The following is a 15,785-nucleotide window of genomic DNA, read 5'->3' on the forward strand; positions in this document are numbered from 1 at the left end:
CAATCACTTCTGTATTTTGGTTGTGGCTTTTAAGTTCAGTGGTCATTGCATGTTGGACTGTTTCCTTACAACTCATGTCTTGACACTACAGATAAAGCTTGCCTTGCATTCAACATAAATCCACCGATCTTGAACAAGTTGTATATACAAGTCAGGGAAAATTCAGAAGTGGGAAAAGATATGCCATATGAGTAACGACGCGAACTGTATGGGCGTGATCGCACGTGTCCTTAATTATATATACTCAGATACATAATACGTACATTGTCCAATGCAAAACAATCAATTGATTGTATAAAACAAATATTAGAACTATATTTAATCAAAACGAACTAACACTATTTCATAAATCAAATAATACTAACTGATATTAATGACTACTACTCATGTAAAAATTATAATTACATGATGTTTATTCATTGACTACTACGAATAAGCAAAAATAAAAAATGAATTACTCAATCATCTTTAACCACGGATCCCTCACCGATCAAGTGGTCTATTTTTCCATTAGGGTGCTCAAAAAAGTCTGTCACATCCAAGTGGGTGATGTCAAAATCATTGTCAGAGACAAAATTGGCTTCAGGACCTTTATTCTTTAGAGATGCTTGATAAAGCTCAACCAAATATCTTGGTACACGACAAATATTTACCCAATGTCTTTTTCTACTGCAACGATAACATTCAGTTTCTGAACCATTTGTCTTTGGCTCTCATCTTTCCCTTTCCACTTTTGGCAGTTATTTTTCTTTGGAGGGTGATTAACACCAGAAAAAATTTATTCCTTGTCCACGGCCACGACCACAACCATTAATAGGGCCACGGCTTTTTCCAAGCTTAGCATAATGGGAATATACCTCATCCACTTCAGGCAATACTGTAGACCCAGTGGGTCGATTTTCGTAATTTCTCATGAGCAAGTCATTGTTTCGTTCAGCCACAAGGAGAAGAGAAATCAACTCAGAGTACTTCTTGAAAACTTTCTCTCTGTACTGCTGTTGCAGGACCATATTGGAAGCATGAAACATTGTAATTGTTTTTTCAAGCATATCATAGTCAGTGATAGTATCTTCATAGAGTTTCAATTTAGAAGTAATTCTGAACATCGCAGAATTATATTCAGAAACAGACTTAAAGTCTTGGAGCCTCAGATGAGCCCAATCATATCGTGCGTGTGGAAGAGTGACCAACTTTAAGTTGTCATATCTTTCCTTTAAGCCATTCCACAAAACAAGTGGATCTTTGACTGTGAGATATTCTATTTTCAACCCTTCATCAAGGTGATGGCACAAGAAAATCAAGGCATTAGCACAGTCTTGGGTGGATGCTTTTGTTTTGTCTTTAATAGCGTCTCCAAAATCCATTGCATCTAAATGGATTTCAGCATCCAACACCCATGTCATATAGTTCTTGCCCGAAATTTCAAGGGCAACGAACTTTCTTTTCATAATGTCAGTCATAATTAAAAAGAGGAGAAAAGTTATACTTTAATCTTCTCAAAGAGCTTCTAGAGATGGTAGAGTCTCGTGCTGATAACATGTAATAAAACAATAAAAGTAGAAGAACAATATTCCAGAGAAAGAGAGAGTAATTCTTATTGAATTTTGGAATGATTTACAATGGGGCAAGACCCCTCTATTTATAGGGAAAAATGACTTAGCCACAAAGTAAAATTCTCTAAAAAATAGACATTCACTCTAATTACAATTCTATTCATAACACCATCTCCTTATTAGATATATATAATATAACATGCGAATACCGCTCCTAGTTGTTTCTCTTTATCGTGTTTTGTTTTAGTGCTACATTTACTCATTTAGAATTCCTTAACATAGACACCTATGTCTAATACAATACCTTCTTGTTGTGAACTCAACGCCTAACCAACATGGCATACATCATTCCATCATATGATATTTTTCTAAACTTTTGAGGCAACTGAACCAACATTCTGAGTTTGTGGACAACAATGTATATAATGCGACAAAAATGCTTTGACAACAACAAGCGTTTGTAGTCCAACGGTTAGGATAATTGCCTTCCAAGCAATAGACCCGGGTTCGACTCCCGGCAGACGCAATTGAATCTTTTGATAAGTTTCGCAATTGTTCATTTTTGCTTTCCAGATAAGCTAATGTTGCCCAAAAAAAATATGTTCATTACAGGTTGTTAACTTTATATGAGCGATTTTCCCTGTCTTGGAGGGTGGACAGTGAATTACAATATCACTTGCGTAAATAGTTTACCATGTAAATTGTCCTTCTTATTCTTTGCCAACTAATTTTTGCAATAGGCTATTCAGCACACTGGTTAATCAAAAGGTCCCTGTATTTGAATATCAGTACCTCGTTGTCACAGTAGAGGAAAGTGTCGCAACAATACTGTATTATACATGCATGCTTCCTTCTTGTTGGATGCAAGAAGCTGGTTATTTTGTTCTTTTTTTCAATGTTAGATGCTGGAATAACTTTTAGTGAACACTGTTGAGCTATATGAGTGAGAGATAGAGAGAAGCATTCTGTATAATACAGAATGCTAGCTTAAAAAAATTGATTACTTGGCTATACATACATGTATCATCAGTATGGTACATGTCAAGTGTTACTCCTTGTGCAGATGATGGAGAATATACAAGGAAGCAGAAGATAAAAAGATACACACTGAGTAGCTCAACAGATCAGTACCAGTGGCTATAGTGACCATCTTGCTCCTCTCGAACATCTTGACAAGAAGGATCATGACAATTACATGTCCCACCTTGGTTTTTAGTTCATCGAGCGAACTGATCTTCATCCATTTTGGCCTCTCCTACATAGCACAATCAACTGATTCAAACAAGAGATAAAACAAAAAACTCTATACCTACAAGCGCACATGTTTCGTGGTTGATGTATGCCAGATGCATTCATCTTCACAAGCTTACATGTTACCGCACCATTTTTTGCTCATCCACAAGCTGGGACTAGGATTTCAAATCTCTAACGCATGCACATATAGAGGATCATAACTCATAACAGTAATAGGTACGAAAGAGGGAATTTCATGAAACTTATGCTTCTTATGATTACAAAATTAAAGTCTTCAGGAATCCGTCTTGTTTTAGTCTTTTGGGAGATACTCAGAATTTTTTGTAGTCCTGAGAGTACCACAATCTTCAGCAGACTGCTAGCAGGGTTAGATGATACAATGATACTTTAGAAGTTTCATTTGGCTATACTATAGGAGCCTATAAGAGTGGAAAATGATCTCAGAGATTCATTGGCATCTATCCTATCAGAACTCTGGGATTCATTGATATGTGAAGCTAAGTATAGATAAACTATTTTCCTGTAGAATCAAGGCTTCTCTGGGCATTGCTGCTACATTAAGAGTAAAACCTTGTTTGTAAATACATTATGGTTGAAAAATACACGATATTAGATCATGTGAACTGAATGCAATTCCAGCTTAGACAACTCTCTTCAAAATAAAGTAATTTTCCTTTTGAAAGATCACCATCATTTTTGGCATCTACAATTTCCATTCCAGGAATGAATAGTTGAATCCACTTAAGTTTACGAAGAAAGCAACAATGTATAGCGGAAGTATAAGATTGGCAAACAGAAATATGGTATATAAGTGAAGAAGATCCAGAGTGCGACTACCTTGAGAGCAAACATCCCAAACAAGGAAGAGTGCTTGAGGGCACGGTCAGAAGTTGGATCCACATTAGCAGAGAAATTAGTGATAAATAATCCGTACAAGCCCATCCCAAATATGAACATCACAGTCCCAGCAAGATAAACATCTGCATTACAAGGATAATAAACTCAGAAACACAAAACGAAGATACTAAGCGGCAAGGATTATATCACCCAACTTGACATTTTAGTAAGAAATTCTGCAACTTCCATATAAGCGGCAACTAAGTATTCTTTTACAATAGCCACAGAGTGAAGTACGTCCAAGTGTACACCAACAAAAATAGAATAACAAGTCGTATATTGAAGCACCATAGATGACTCACTTTAAAGAGAGAAGGATTTTCTACCCATCTTCTAGAGGAATATCTCATACAGTTCTAAAGTGTTGATAAGCTTTCATCTCGACTGATAAATTTAGCATATAATCTTCCACTAGAAAGTGAAACTAAGCTAGACGACTGAGAGTAATCCAGATGAAATGGCAGAAAATAACTCTAATGTTAAGGAAAACTACCAACGAAGGTTAGAATGGGATAACATTTACTGCGATGTGGATGCAAAAATAATTCCAAAAGGCCAGTGGTCATCAAAAGATGGGTGATTAAAGATCCATTGAAATGCAACCATCGAATGATGATCTTGAAAATATCAACATCATGCAGAAACTCACCTATAGCTTCAACCAATCGCAGAACCATTTGTCCTGTGTGAATTCCTTTGACACAGCTCGTCCAATAAACCTTGTAAGCGTCAATAATGTAGACACAACCCTACAAAAGAGAATTTAACTGTTAAAACAACTGATAGAACCCGTAAAAATGGTATTACCTCTTATGTGATGATTATACTATGTATTAAAAGGATTAAGCGCATGAACCAAGATCAATGTTTTATGCCTTAAAGCACTAGAGAAAGACTTTGACTAAAATAATGTACCTAAACAAATACTATACTGCACCTAGTAAACCATTGACAGAGAATTAACTGATACTGTAGAGGTTAAGATAGAGTTGCAAACCAGATGAAGGATACAGTTTATTGCATCTGCAACTTGTTATTTGATGAATTGGTATTATGAGCTAGTGATGAATTAGTATAGGACTTCAGCAGGAATAACTGACTCCTGTAGATACTATGTTTCTATCAATGCAAGTGATGATTACTGATAACAATGGATTAATCTTAATCTGATTCTCAACAGGCCATTTTCATCATATACTAAATTAAAAAGAATTCCTGAAGTTGCTCAAAGCAATAAGTTTCACATATCCAATCACCCTAAAGCATGTGAAATCATATAAGATCTATGAACCAACATCTTGCCGGTCTAAGTTTGTAGATCATATATGGTCTAAAAAATAACAAGTGCAATAAAGTAATCAAGTTTCTGTCTTCGTACAGACTTAAACACAAGCCTTGCCGTCATAAATTTCCCCCGGAAGTACTACAACAACAACAACAACAAACTCAGTGTAATCCCACAGGTAGGGTCCGGGAGGGTAGTGCGTACCCTACCTTGTGAAAGTAGAGAAGCTATTTTCCTTGGAAGTACTAAGATATAAAATTTAACCACCTATAGTATATGATAACAATATATTTTCATACATCACATTGAAAAATAAGGTATGCTTGAAAAAGAAATTACATTGAGGAAGCAGAGCAGCGAACCAGCCAATGAACCTCCGATAGCAAGGAATGCCAGAAAACGGAAGTCAAATATTGCCTGCTCAAAAATAAGTAAGCAGTGAGCAACAGATATGTGCAGCATATATCAATTTATTCATATTGAGCAGATATCAATATTAGAACTCTGTCAATTCTTGATAGCACCCCAAATGATTGAAGAAACCATATCAGTCTCCAATTCTCAAGAATTAACTGCTGCTTCACACACTAACATGCTTGGAATCCCGGTCACAGGTTCAAGCCATCTTGTAGTGATTCTATGTTTTGTGCATATAGACTTAAAACCTCATATTAATTCTATAACCTATGTATTAATTCTTCATACCACCAAAAAAAGAGCTTATAATTAAAACCACAACATCCTCTAATCCTCAAGAAGTAGATAGCAAATAAACAAAGAAATAGTAAGTAATAACAATAATAAGTACTATCAAGAAAGAGCAAAGAAGTCAAATTTGTACCCTTTCAATAGTTGATTCAGTGTGCTGAACAAATCTAAGAACAGGGTTTCCATTAGGATTAGCCAAAGCATAGTTGAAACCATTTTCGGGGGTTTTAGAGGACTCAACAAAGGGCACTTTTGGTGGAGAATTAGTTGAGGATAATATACTCCCACTTTGTGTGGATAAAGATGATTCGTGGGAAGGTGTAGCTGATGCTGATGCAAATAAGGTAGGCAAACGTCTGTAGTTACTTGGGATTTGAGGGTTGGATATGGAAAATGATACGTGCGCTACTGAAACTGAACTTAATGCAGCCATTGAAGCTTGATCAAAGATATAAATTTGAGATATTTTTTGTGAAGCAGAGTAGGGAACTAGCTAGTAATAAGAGCAAGAGCCAATTGGTTTGTAGTCCCGTTTTCTTTCTTTGTTGGACCACGTCTCTCAATCAGTTTTTTGGCGCTAGCCGTATGAAGACAATAACAATAGTAACATTTTTTTTTCATTTCTTCGTTAGATATATACCATGTGAATCCCGTTCCTAGTTGTTTCTCCTTTTCCTGTTTTATTTGTTTTAGTATTATTTGGCTTTAATAAAACCAGTAGCTTGATGATATCTAGTTATGTTGTGAGGTAGAGTCAGGATTTTCAAAATGTGGTGTGCACCACTCGATCGAGATTTATCGTTTATCAACAAATTTTAAAAAATAAGAAAAATTTAATATTCTGGATCAAACAAATTGAACACCCATGTATCTTAGTTTACAATGAAAATGAAGCCAATGAAAAAACTGGGCAAAAATACAGTATCAATGCCGCTGATGACAAAACTAAGAAAATATAGATCGAGTGTAGTAAAATTATATTCTCACAATACAACTTCTTGTTCAATGACTTTTTACTTAATTAGTACATATATATATTATGTATCAGCTACCTATAAAGTACATTCTGACTGCTTCAATGAATTTGCCGTAGAAACCCTTATTATTAGCAGTAACTATCTTTTTCTGCATCATGATATTAACGTGATTCTTGAGCCATTCATGTTGAGCAAAGAAGTCGCCGCGGGTGTCGGGACGTGTTTCTCCAATTAGCGTATTGTTAACACCATGAACAAATGAAGGCTGTTGTTGATCACCATCAATTGTGCCAATAATAGTTCCAAGACTACTGGAGAAACCATTTTGTTTGTACAGCGACTTAAACGGACATCCTTTCGAAGCGTGAGCGCCAACACAAAATAAAGAGAGAATTCCGACAAGAAAGAAGAAGCCTACTTTTGTTGGGGCAGCCATCTGTGTAATTAGAACGTACAAGTGATGGAATAAGGTGTGTTGAGAAGTAATTTTGGTGTACAATATATACATATAGAGAGAGAAGGGCAGAGCTGAACCTATTATATTCCTAATTCTAATTGGATTCTTATTTAGAAGTTACCCTTTTCAAAAAAATCTCCTAAATTTCTCTATGACTGAGATTTTAATGAATTAATACAGACTATATTTTAGGTTTCTATCCTGTTATATAAACTAGTCTACGTGCACTTCAATGATGATTGATGCAAATTTGTACCTCAAACGATAATATTTTAAGTGCTTATGTTATTAAAATTAATAGAAAATTTTAGTAAAATAAGAAAGTGCGTATTTTGTATTGTTTGTCCTTTTAATGTGAAATTAGAAAGTTTTAATAAAAAACTGATACTTTTAAAAAAAAGATTTATTTGCTTTTATTATGTCAATATACAAGGGAAAAAAATAATTAATTGAAAAGTTACCGCATTCCTAATTTCACAATACTAGAAAAAAATAGGTTCTTTTAATAATTATATATGTCAAATTAAACAACAAGTAACGGGAAACAATTCAAATTTTAATTTTATCCAACATAAAATATATTTTAGATGATAAGATTGTCAACCAATATTTCACTTGAAAACATGACTACGTAGGTGCAGTGTGCTGTTTTTCTAAGCAAATATTTCCTTAAAATAGTATTGATATATAAATAGATTTAAGTCACAGCACTAACTAACTGAGTCAGTAAAATCTTTCTTGTCAATTGCCATAATCATATTCGATCCTTTTTATAAGGCAAAATAGCCTAAATGACATTTCTACTTGTCCCCCTTTGTCATCCCGATCCCGATACTCTACGAAGTTTCATCTAGACACTCGTAATTTTTAAAATACATTACTTTAAACCTTTCTGACCGTTGACCAAGCCTATGTGGCAACTTCATAACGGAGTTGGATAAAATACGCGAATTTCACACGCATAACGAGAGTAAACATAAAAAAGTTAGACTAAAAATGATTAAAATAAGAAGAAAGAAATAAAAAGAAAAGTAAAAGCAAGAGACAAAAAAAATAAGAAAATATAAAATATCTCTGTTCTTTCTTCTTTCCGCACCCCCACCCCCATTTCTTTTTTTCTTTCTATTTCCTCTTTCCTGTTCTTTCCCATCCATCTCCCATTTCTATTTCTTTATCTCTTTCTTCCCCTCCTCAAAATAGTAAAATTTAAAGAAAGTAAACTAACCCTCTTCCCGTTCTTCCCCAAAACTCATCTCCATTTCTATTTCTTTTTCTCTTTCTTCCCCTTCCCGTCTCCCCCCACCCCTACCCCCACCCCCTGATGAGACTAACAACTGTAACATATCTTGCTTTTTTCTTTTTTTCTATTTCTTTTTGTGCGTATATGTCATCAGCAGCAAAGTTAGTTCATTATAACACTACAAGACTCTTAGAATTGAATGAACACTACAAGATTTTTAATGGTGTTCTTCGATGACCGGAACAATTTTTCGGCGATGGCAGTGGAGTTGTTGGTGGTAAGGAGAAGAGATGGTGGAGTAAGGAAAAAATGAAGATAAAGTCAATAATTTATTTTCTTTTGTGGCATTAGTAATGATGTGGCATCCTACGTGTAGGAGATTGTATTACACGCACACCAGCCTTCTATTATAAGCGTTTATTATACATGATTTGAACGAGTGTAAGTGTTCAATTGGCAAAATGCTAAGTTTGGGGACCGACATGACAAAGTGGCACAAGTATAAGTGTCATTTAGGCTATTCTGCCTTTTTATAAAGGTAGAATACTTAACTAACTCCCAAACTTGACGTGATTTATTCAGTGTATTTTTTGTAGGTAGCCTTTACTTCCAGATGTTGATGTGACATATAGATTGAATGCACTTCTTATTTATCACTAGATGATGATTGCCCGTGCCAGCACGGGCCCAACATGAGGGATGCAATGGTATAAATTATGTCGTTGAAATTAACAAAAAATTTCAAGCAAGTAATGAAGTTGAATATGACAAATTCATATGCAGCAATTGAATAAAAAATAGAATATTAGAGATACAGGTGTGAAACTATATAACATAATGCATTTGATAAATATTACAAAATGAATATTTTGCCAACGTAGCTCACTCTAACTTAATATTACAATGAAAAAAGTTGATGTCATTCTTCATCATTGCCATTCCTCTTTGAGGTTTAATTTTGTTAACCGCCTATAGTGGAAACTGGAAAGTTACATTTTATTAGCAGGCAAATATTTAGCTCAACAATCAGGAGCTACAAAGAGAAGTGGTAACATATGCCAAAATCACGCTGCCTTATAGTCTAATTTGTAATAAGTTTGATGTTAAGAGCGAAATATTATAATCCATCTTTCGGAAGAAAGATTAAAAAAGAAGAAACCATTTATCCTTTCTGACAAATTTAGAAAAACAATATAAAACTATCATCCTTCAAAGGAGCCAGAAGTTTAGCTTCTATAGATCGCTGCAATACTATTTATGTCATTACGTCTACGATATATTTTCTTATTGAAAATTTATTTAGAAAATAAATACAACATTTGAAATTTTAATCAAGGTAGACAGTATGGTGTTAGAAAGAGCAATAACCATGGAAAATGGCTGAAATTTAAGCTTATTGAGAGTTAACTTTTTAAAAGATTCGGAAATTTTAAGCTTTTAACCTTTAGTACTTCGGCATAAACTTCATCACCTATCTCTTATTTTTTGTCCAGTCAAAATTATGCTAATTTGCAATATAGTCATTATTCCTTTTCCAATCTAAACAGGAATAGAGGGTCAAACAACTTTGGCTAATGCTAAGCAAGGAATAACTATTATCATGCTCCAGTCAAATGGCTAGGAAAAAGATGCTAAATTACCTTTAAAAGCATGTCTTCTAAAGTAATGTTAGCATACATTGTCATGTCCTTAGGATATTCAGGAATAGCTTTGGCAACCTGGAAATAATAACATACAACAACCTATATTAGACTCAATCTTTCACTCACAACAAATTATCAATATTTTTCTCTATAACTACTGTATAGCATAAGTGAGATAATACAATAGTTTCCTGAAAAGTAGGAATAGGGGAAGGAGAAGTGAAGGGAGGTGTTCAGAGCACCTCAACCCAAAGGAACATATCTGGAATGTTGGGGTAATCCAAGTGGCACCGACAACCTATCTATATGCTCTTACTTTGCCAAGTTGGTACCTAAACATCCTTATTTATGAAAGGACCAACATGTATGAGCTATTAAAGATAAAGCTTTATAGTGAAAGTATGAAGAACCTAATACCTATCATGAAAGGACCAACAAGTATGAGAGCTATCGAAGATATAGCTTTAAAGCAAAAGAATGAAGAACCTAATGCCAACTGAAATAAGCAATGTAAAAGATTTTTTGTACCTAAATCTTAAATGTGAAAATAAACAGAACCATAACAATTGAGGTGAGATGTCAGGCAAGATAGAGCACCAACGATCAATTTTAAACTGAGATTAAGAAATGTTGGAGTTCTCCTGTATCTAAATCTTATATGGAAGCAGAAAAATCATATTTCAGAGAGAGAAAAGATTTGACATGGTATCTACTCACACAATCACGTCAAAAAAATTAATTGTTTCGAATATGTTCTCCCCTATTCTTGAAAAGGCCATATACACCTTGCCCTTTTTGACTTTTCGTTCTTTCTGCAGCAATTGTTTAGCTATATTCTCAAGGATTTTTTTCAAGTTCCATAGATGAGAGGCTTAAAAAAAGAAAATGGTTGATACTTTTCCTAGTAGAAGGTGACATCACCAACAAAAAAGAAAATTATTGTTCTCCGAAGGTCGACTAAGACTTATTAAACACGTTCTAGTCTTCCAGTCACGTGTGAAAGGATTTTTCTGAATTAGCACTTCGGCTACTAATAATGTCTAAGACCTAGGAAAGATTTGACATGGTATCTACTCATATAAACCCGTCAAAAAAATTAATTGTTTTGAAACCCCTTATTATATACTCCCCTGTTTTTCTGAAAGACTTATTAAACATGTTCTAGTCTTCCTGTCACATGTGAAAGGATTTTTCTGAATTAGCAATTTGGCTGCTAATAATATCTAAGACCTTACTACTATATAGGCTTAATATCAAATTTTAGTTCAATACAATGAAACATAAGTGGAGCTCTGCAATTCACTTAAGTCTTTCGTCTTATTCCTAGGTTTGGTACTTCGATTTATGATGCATTTCTTGGGACTTTCATCGAATAGGTAGTGTACATCGTTCTTTTTATTCAGATTGATGAGCAAACTAATTCACCATCCTTACTTTATCTTAAATATCTTATTAACTTATATGAAGTAGATGCAAATAAAAAGACATAATATTTTGAGAGGTAAGAAGAATTGACAGAATCAAAAGATAACATATTTTGAGAGGTAAGAAAAAGTAACATATTCAAAGCCCAAAGGGGTAGAAATTGAGCAAATAAATTTTCTATCACACCTAGATTACATGGTAAACTTCAGAAAGATGAAGAAAATTTAGCTGAAAACCCAAACCATGGGAAAAAGTCCACCATTATTTTTGGTGAAGAGCAATTCATACCAGAGTAAACAAAACTGAAAGTCAGATCAATGAGAACCATACATACAAATCAAGAAAAATAAAAAAAATTATGTCCAAAAATTGAAAGAATAACTAACCTGAAAATTTGTAAAACTAAGCCGAGAAACCGGAAGATGAAGAGCGTATTGAAAGAAAGAAAAATGGAGAAGTCTATGCAAATATAATATGTTGTCTTTATGAGTAAAAGCCACGTATACTTCTCTTTTTTTTCTTAAAGAGACATGTCTAAACTGATATTTTAAAATGTCCAGACGTAAGCTCAGATTTAAGGCTGAAATGTCAAAATTGTCCTCGGACTTGAATTGAATTCCAAGAAGCAGCCAGGTCGAAACCTTTGCTCTTCTTATATATAGAAATGTGAAAGTGTAAAAGAATTGGAAAATCAACTTTCATTTATGGTATTTCCCAACGTTAATTTGCCACATCATTATATGAGTCTGAAACCTAAATGACAAGTTTTTGGACTTAGAATACATTTCTACTCTCTAAAAAAAGATACTTTTCTATATATAATGCAGTATTATACCGCGTTATATATAGCGCGGTATTACACCGTGCTATATCTATTAAATAAAGAGCCCTTCTTCTTCCCACGACAGAAACAGAATCGAGCCCCATTTTTAAAAGAAAAGAAACAGCGGTCCCCCTCCTCTTTTTCTCCAAAAAAAAAATCCGAGTGGACCCCACCCATCACACGAAAAGATAAGATTGTAGGTTCTGCATCCAACCCAAGCCTTCTATTGTTATGGTTTCCTCGTTTCGGGCTCAAAATTTCAATTTTTCGAGTTTTCTAAAAACATAAATCGAGGTATTCCGATTTAGTTTATGTCGAAACTCGTATAATAATGCATATTAGTTGTCTTGAATGTGTTTCTATGTTGTTTTGTATTTTGTTTGCGACTAAACTAGTATGTTATTTTTATCCGGATTAATATATTAGTGTTTTAAAAAATAGTTAAAAGTTGAGAAATAATTTTTTTTGTTAATAAAAATGTTCATAAATTTCTTTTACTGTTTTATATCTAATTTCGTGAATGTTATGCTATTAAAATATATTTGTTGTTTTTATTTAGTTTAGATTATTTATTTGCTTAAAGACTAGTGCCCTTTTAGCGTAATAAAATATAGAGCCTTTTGGCGTAGTAAAATATAGAGTCTTTTAGCCTAGTAAAATGTAGAGTCTTTTAGCGTAAAATCTCTGTAGTTTAATTATCTACTATATTGATAGATCAAACAAAAACTCTATTCAATTACAATTTACAAAAATTAATTATTTAATTTATAAAACAAACACACAAAATTATGAAAAATATTGAAAATGACACACATAGAATTCAGGATAGCTTGGTTCTACTGGGCCTCAAATATCGAGCCTGAAACCCATAGGTATATACTCTGTCCAATTAAATATTTAAATAATTAAATATTTATTATTTACAAAACAAAACAAACACACAAAATTCTAAAAATATTGAAATTGATACACATAAGAATTCAGGAAAGCTTGGTGCTACTAGGCCTCAAATATCAAGCCTGAAACCCATAGATATATATGTTGTCCAATTAAAAATTAACTATTTAATTTTTAAAACAAACACACAAAATTATAAAAATATTGAGATTGACACACATAAGAATTCAGAAAAGCTTGGTGCTAATGGGCCTCAAATATCGAGCCTGGAACCCATAGATATACACTATCCAATTAAAAATTAATTATTTAATTTTCAAAACAAACACACAAAATTATAAAATATTAAAATTGACACACATAAGAATTCAGGAAAGTTTGGTGCTACTGGGCCTCAAATATCGAGCCTGGAACTTATAGATATATACGTTGTCTAATTAAAAACTAATTATTTAATTTTCAAAACAAACACACAAATTTCTAAAAATATTGAAATTGACACACATAATAATTCAAGAAAGCTTGGTGCTACTGGGCCTCAAATATCGAGCCTGGAACCCATAGATATATGTTGTCCAATTAAAAATTAATTATTTAATTTTCAAAACAAACACACAAAATTATAAAAATATTGAAATTGACACACATAAGAATTCAGGAAAGCTTGGTGCTACTGGGCCTCAAATATCGAGCCTGGAACCCATAAATATATACGATGGCCAATTAAAAATTAATTATTTAATTTATAAAACAAACAAAATTATGAAAAGTATTGAAATTGACACACATAAGAATTCAGGATAGCTTGGTGCTACTAGGACTCAAATATCGAGCCTAAAACCCATAAATATATACTCTGTCCAATTAAATAATTAAATATTAATTATTTACAAAACAAACACACAATTAATATTGTTTAATTTATAGTAGACGGCATGGACGTGCCTCCTGTGCATCCTAGACCTTTCTCCGATGAGCTATTAGTGTTACAAGGCGATCATAGGTCCGCCTACGTACGGGAGGGAGAGCTACTGGACCATACTCTCCGCGCCAGGAGAGTGGACGATTTGTGGGACTTTATGAGGGACAGAGATTTCCATCCCCGTGTAGTCCAGCGCCTGCGGGATACAGGCTTCTATAGGATTTTTCAGATTGGGCGGTTGCAGCTCGACTCGTCTCTGATTACAACCTTGATAGAGCAGTGGTGATCGGAGATGCACTGATATTTTATACTTCAATACCACACAAGGGGGGGGGTGATTTGTGTGGTACCCAATTTTCGCTTAACTTGATTATAGAAGAACTTGGTTCTTCTATGTGTTCCAATTACTACTGTTGCGGAATAATAAATACAAAAAATAAAAACACAGAGATTTTACATGGAAAATACCTGGCTCAAAAGGTGAAAAAACCACGACCTACCTTCTAGTAGGATTTTCCCAAACTCTCCACTAAAATCACTGAGCCAAAAACTTTATTTACAAAAAACTCTTTTGTAAACCTAGGATTAACTCTAATCCCGTTGTGGCACACAACCTCAACTGTTGTGACAACTTCAAGTTAACTTTAACTTGAAAACTCTAAGTACCTAATACAATTTCTTCTAAATAAGCTGAAAGGTACAATGTAAAATCACCTACTACAATTGAACTATAATAAAAGATAGACACTTGGAACTTATTCTTCTATCTGGTTCAAGTAACTTCAGGTTTGCACGCTTGAATCACACATAAATTGCTTGCAAAATTGCCCTGCTATTTTGCTCTCAATTCAAGTTTAACTTCTGCTTATGTGCATTACCTATAAAAGAGAACAACACTAATATTTAAGGAGTTATCAATTAGAGATTGACTAGGATACTGATGCTACTCTTCCATGGTGGAAGAGTTCTAGTTTATCTCATACGCTAACTCTATCCTTTTCTTAAACCGTGTTCTCTTTGTATAAAGAGTCTTTCTCCTTATCTAATATGCAACCTTTTTTATCATGATCAGGATATATCACTTCTGATATGTTAGGTTTGTCTCTTTCACGTGCATGTCACATGTTTGAGTTAATCATAACTGTGCTTCACAAGATGGACCGGGTCCATGTCTGAGTTCCTTTTTCAGTCTTCAAAACTTCACATTTACTTAGGCCAACAAATTTCCCCTTTTTGATGATAACAAACTCTGTGTTTTTCACTCACTTAGGCCCTATCATAACTCAGCTTATTCATCAATACAAAGTTAGAAAAATTTACTTATCATCAAGGACCAGGTTCATTAGGTTATAAATATCACTTATTCAGAATATATAAAGCACAATATATTTTCCCCCTTTTGGCATCATCGAAAATTTGCATAAACAAAGTGTGAGTCCTAGAATTTTAATAGTTACTCATGGCCACTGGGGCAACTGCAAGTGCAATCATGGATTAATCATCAGTAATCAAGCAAACACATTCAAACTATCAAGGAAATATTAACAATCAACAAGATCAAAAATATTAGATTTCATTGATAGAAGATATGTTGCTACCACAATCCACAAAAAGAAAGCAAAAATATTTAAAACATGAGCAAAAGAAAGAGAAATCCTTAATCTGGGTCACTGGTGGTACTAGACAGGTTCAGGAGATGAAGGC

The 15,785-nt window shown here is 33.8% G+C and overlaps 2 protein-coding genes and 1 non-coding gene across 3 annotated transcripts; 1 reads left to right on the forward strand and 2 right to left on the reverse strand.

Annotated features, from left to right (window-relative positions):
* Positions 1-458: 458 nt before the first annotated feature.
* Positions 459-1,460, reverse strand: LOC138878081 (uncharacterized). Its single transcript, XM_070157738.1, has 3 exons — positions 1,270-1,460; positions 769-1,098; positions 459-669 (listed from the first exon to the last, which is right to left on the reverse strand). The coding sequence occupies exons 1-3, from the start codon at positions 1,458-1,460 to the stop codon at positions 459-461; spliced, it is 732 nt and encodes a 243-aa protein (XP_070013839.1).
* Positions 1,461-2,007: 547 nt separating this feature from the next.
* On the forward strand, positions 2,008-2,079 carry TRNAG-UCC (transfer RNA glycine (anticodon UCC)). The gene has a single exon. It is a non-coding gene; the product is annotated as a tRNA-Gly (tRNA).
* Positions 2,080-2,504: 425 nt separating this feature from the next.
* On the reverse strand, positions 2,505-6,207 carry LOC104230199 (uncharacterized). The gene is made up of 5 exons (XM_009782939.2): positions 5,831-6,207; positions 5,329-5,406; positions 4,354-4,453; positions 3,645-3,787; positions 2,505-2,808 (listed from the first exon to the last, which is right to left on the reverse strand). The coding sequence occupies exons 1-5, from the start codon at positions 6,128-6,130 to the stop codon at positions 2,602-2,604; spliced, it is 828 nt and encodes a 275-aa protein (XP_009781241.1). The 5' UTR covers positions 6,131-6,207; the 3' UTR covers positions 2,505-2,601.
* Between the last annotated feature and the right edge of the window lie 9,578 nt (positions 6,208-15,785).

This window comes from Nicotiana sylvestris, chromosome 9 (genome assembly GCF_000393655.2).
Source record: "Nicotiana sylvestris chromosome 9, ASM39365v2, whole genome shotgun sequence".
NCBI lineage: Eukaryota > Viridiplantae > Streptophyta > Magnoliopsida > Solanales > Solanaceae > Nicotiana > Nicotiana sylvestris.

Bases quoted from the DNA above. Each gene is read 5' to 3' on its own strand.
- LOC138878081 (XM_070157738.1), bottom strand. From the start codon at position 1,460: ATGACTGACATTATGAAAAGAAAGTTCGTTGCCCTTGAAATTTCGGGC. The intron at 1,099-1,269 runs GTTGAAAATAGA...TGCGATGTTCAG, and splicing joins TGCCATCACCTTGATGAAGG to AATTACTTCTAAATTGAAAC. The intron at 670-768 runs GTGTTAATCACC...TTATCGTTGCAG, and splicing joins CAAGGAATAAATTTTTTCTG to TAGAAAAAGACATTGGGTAA.
- LOC104230199 (XM_009782939.2), bottom strand. From the start codon at position 6,130: ATGGCTGCATTAAGTTCAGTTTCAGTAGCGCACGTATCATTTTCCATA. The intron at 5,407-5,830 runs GTACAAATTTGA...ATTTTTGAGCAG, and splicing joins CTGAATCAACTATTGAAAGG to GCAATATTTGACTTCCGTTT. The intron at 3,788-4,353 runs GTGAGTTTCTGC...CTTGTAATGCAG, and splicing joins GCGATTGGTTGAAGCTATAG to ATGTTTATCTTGCTGGGACT.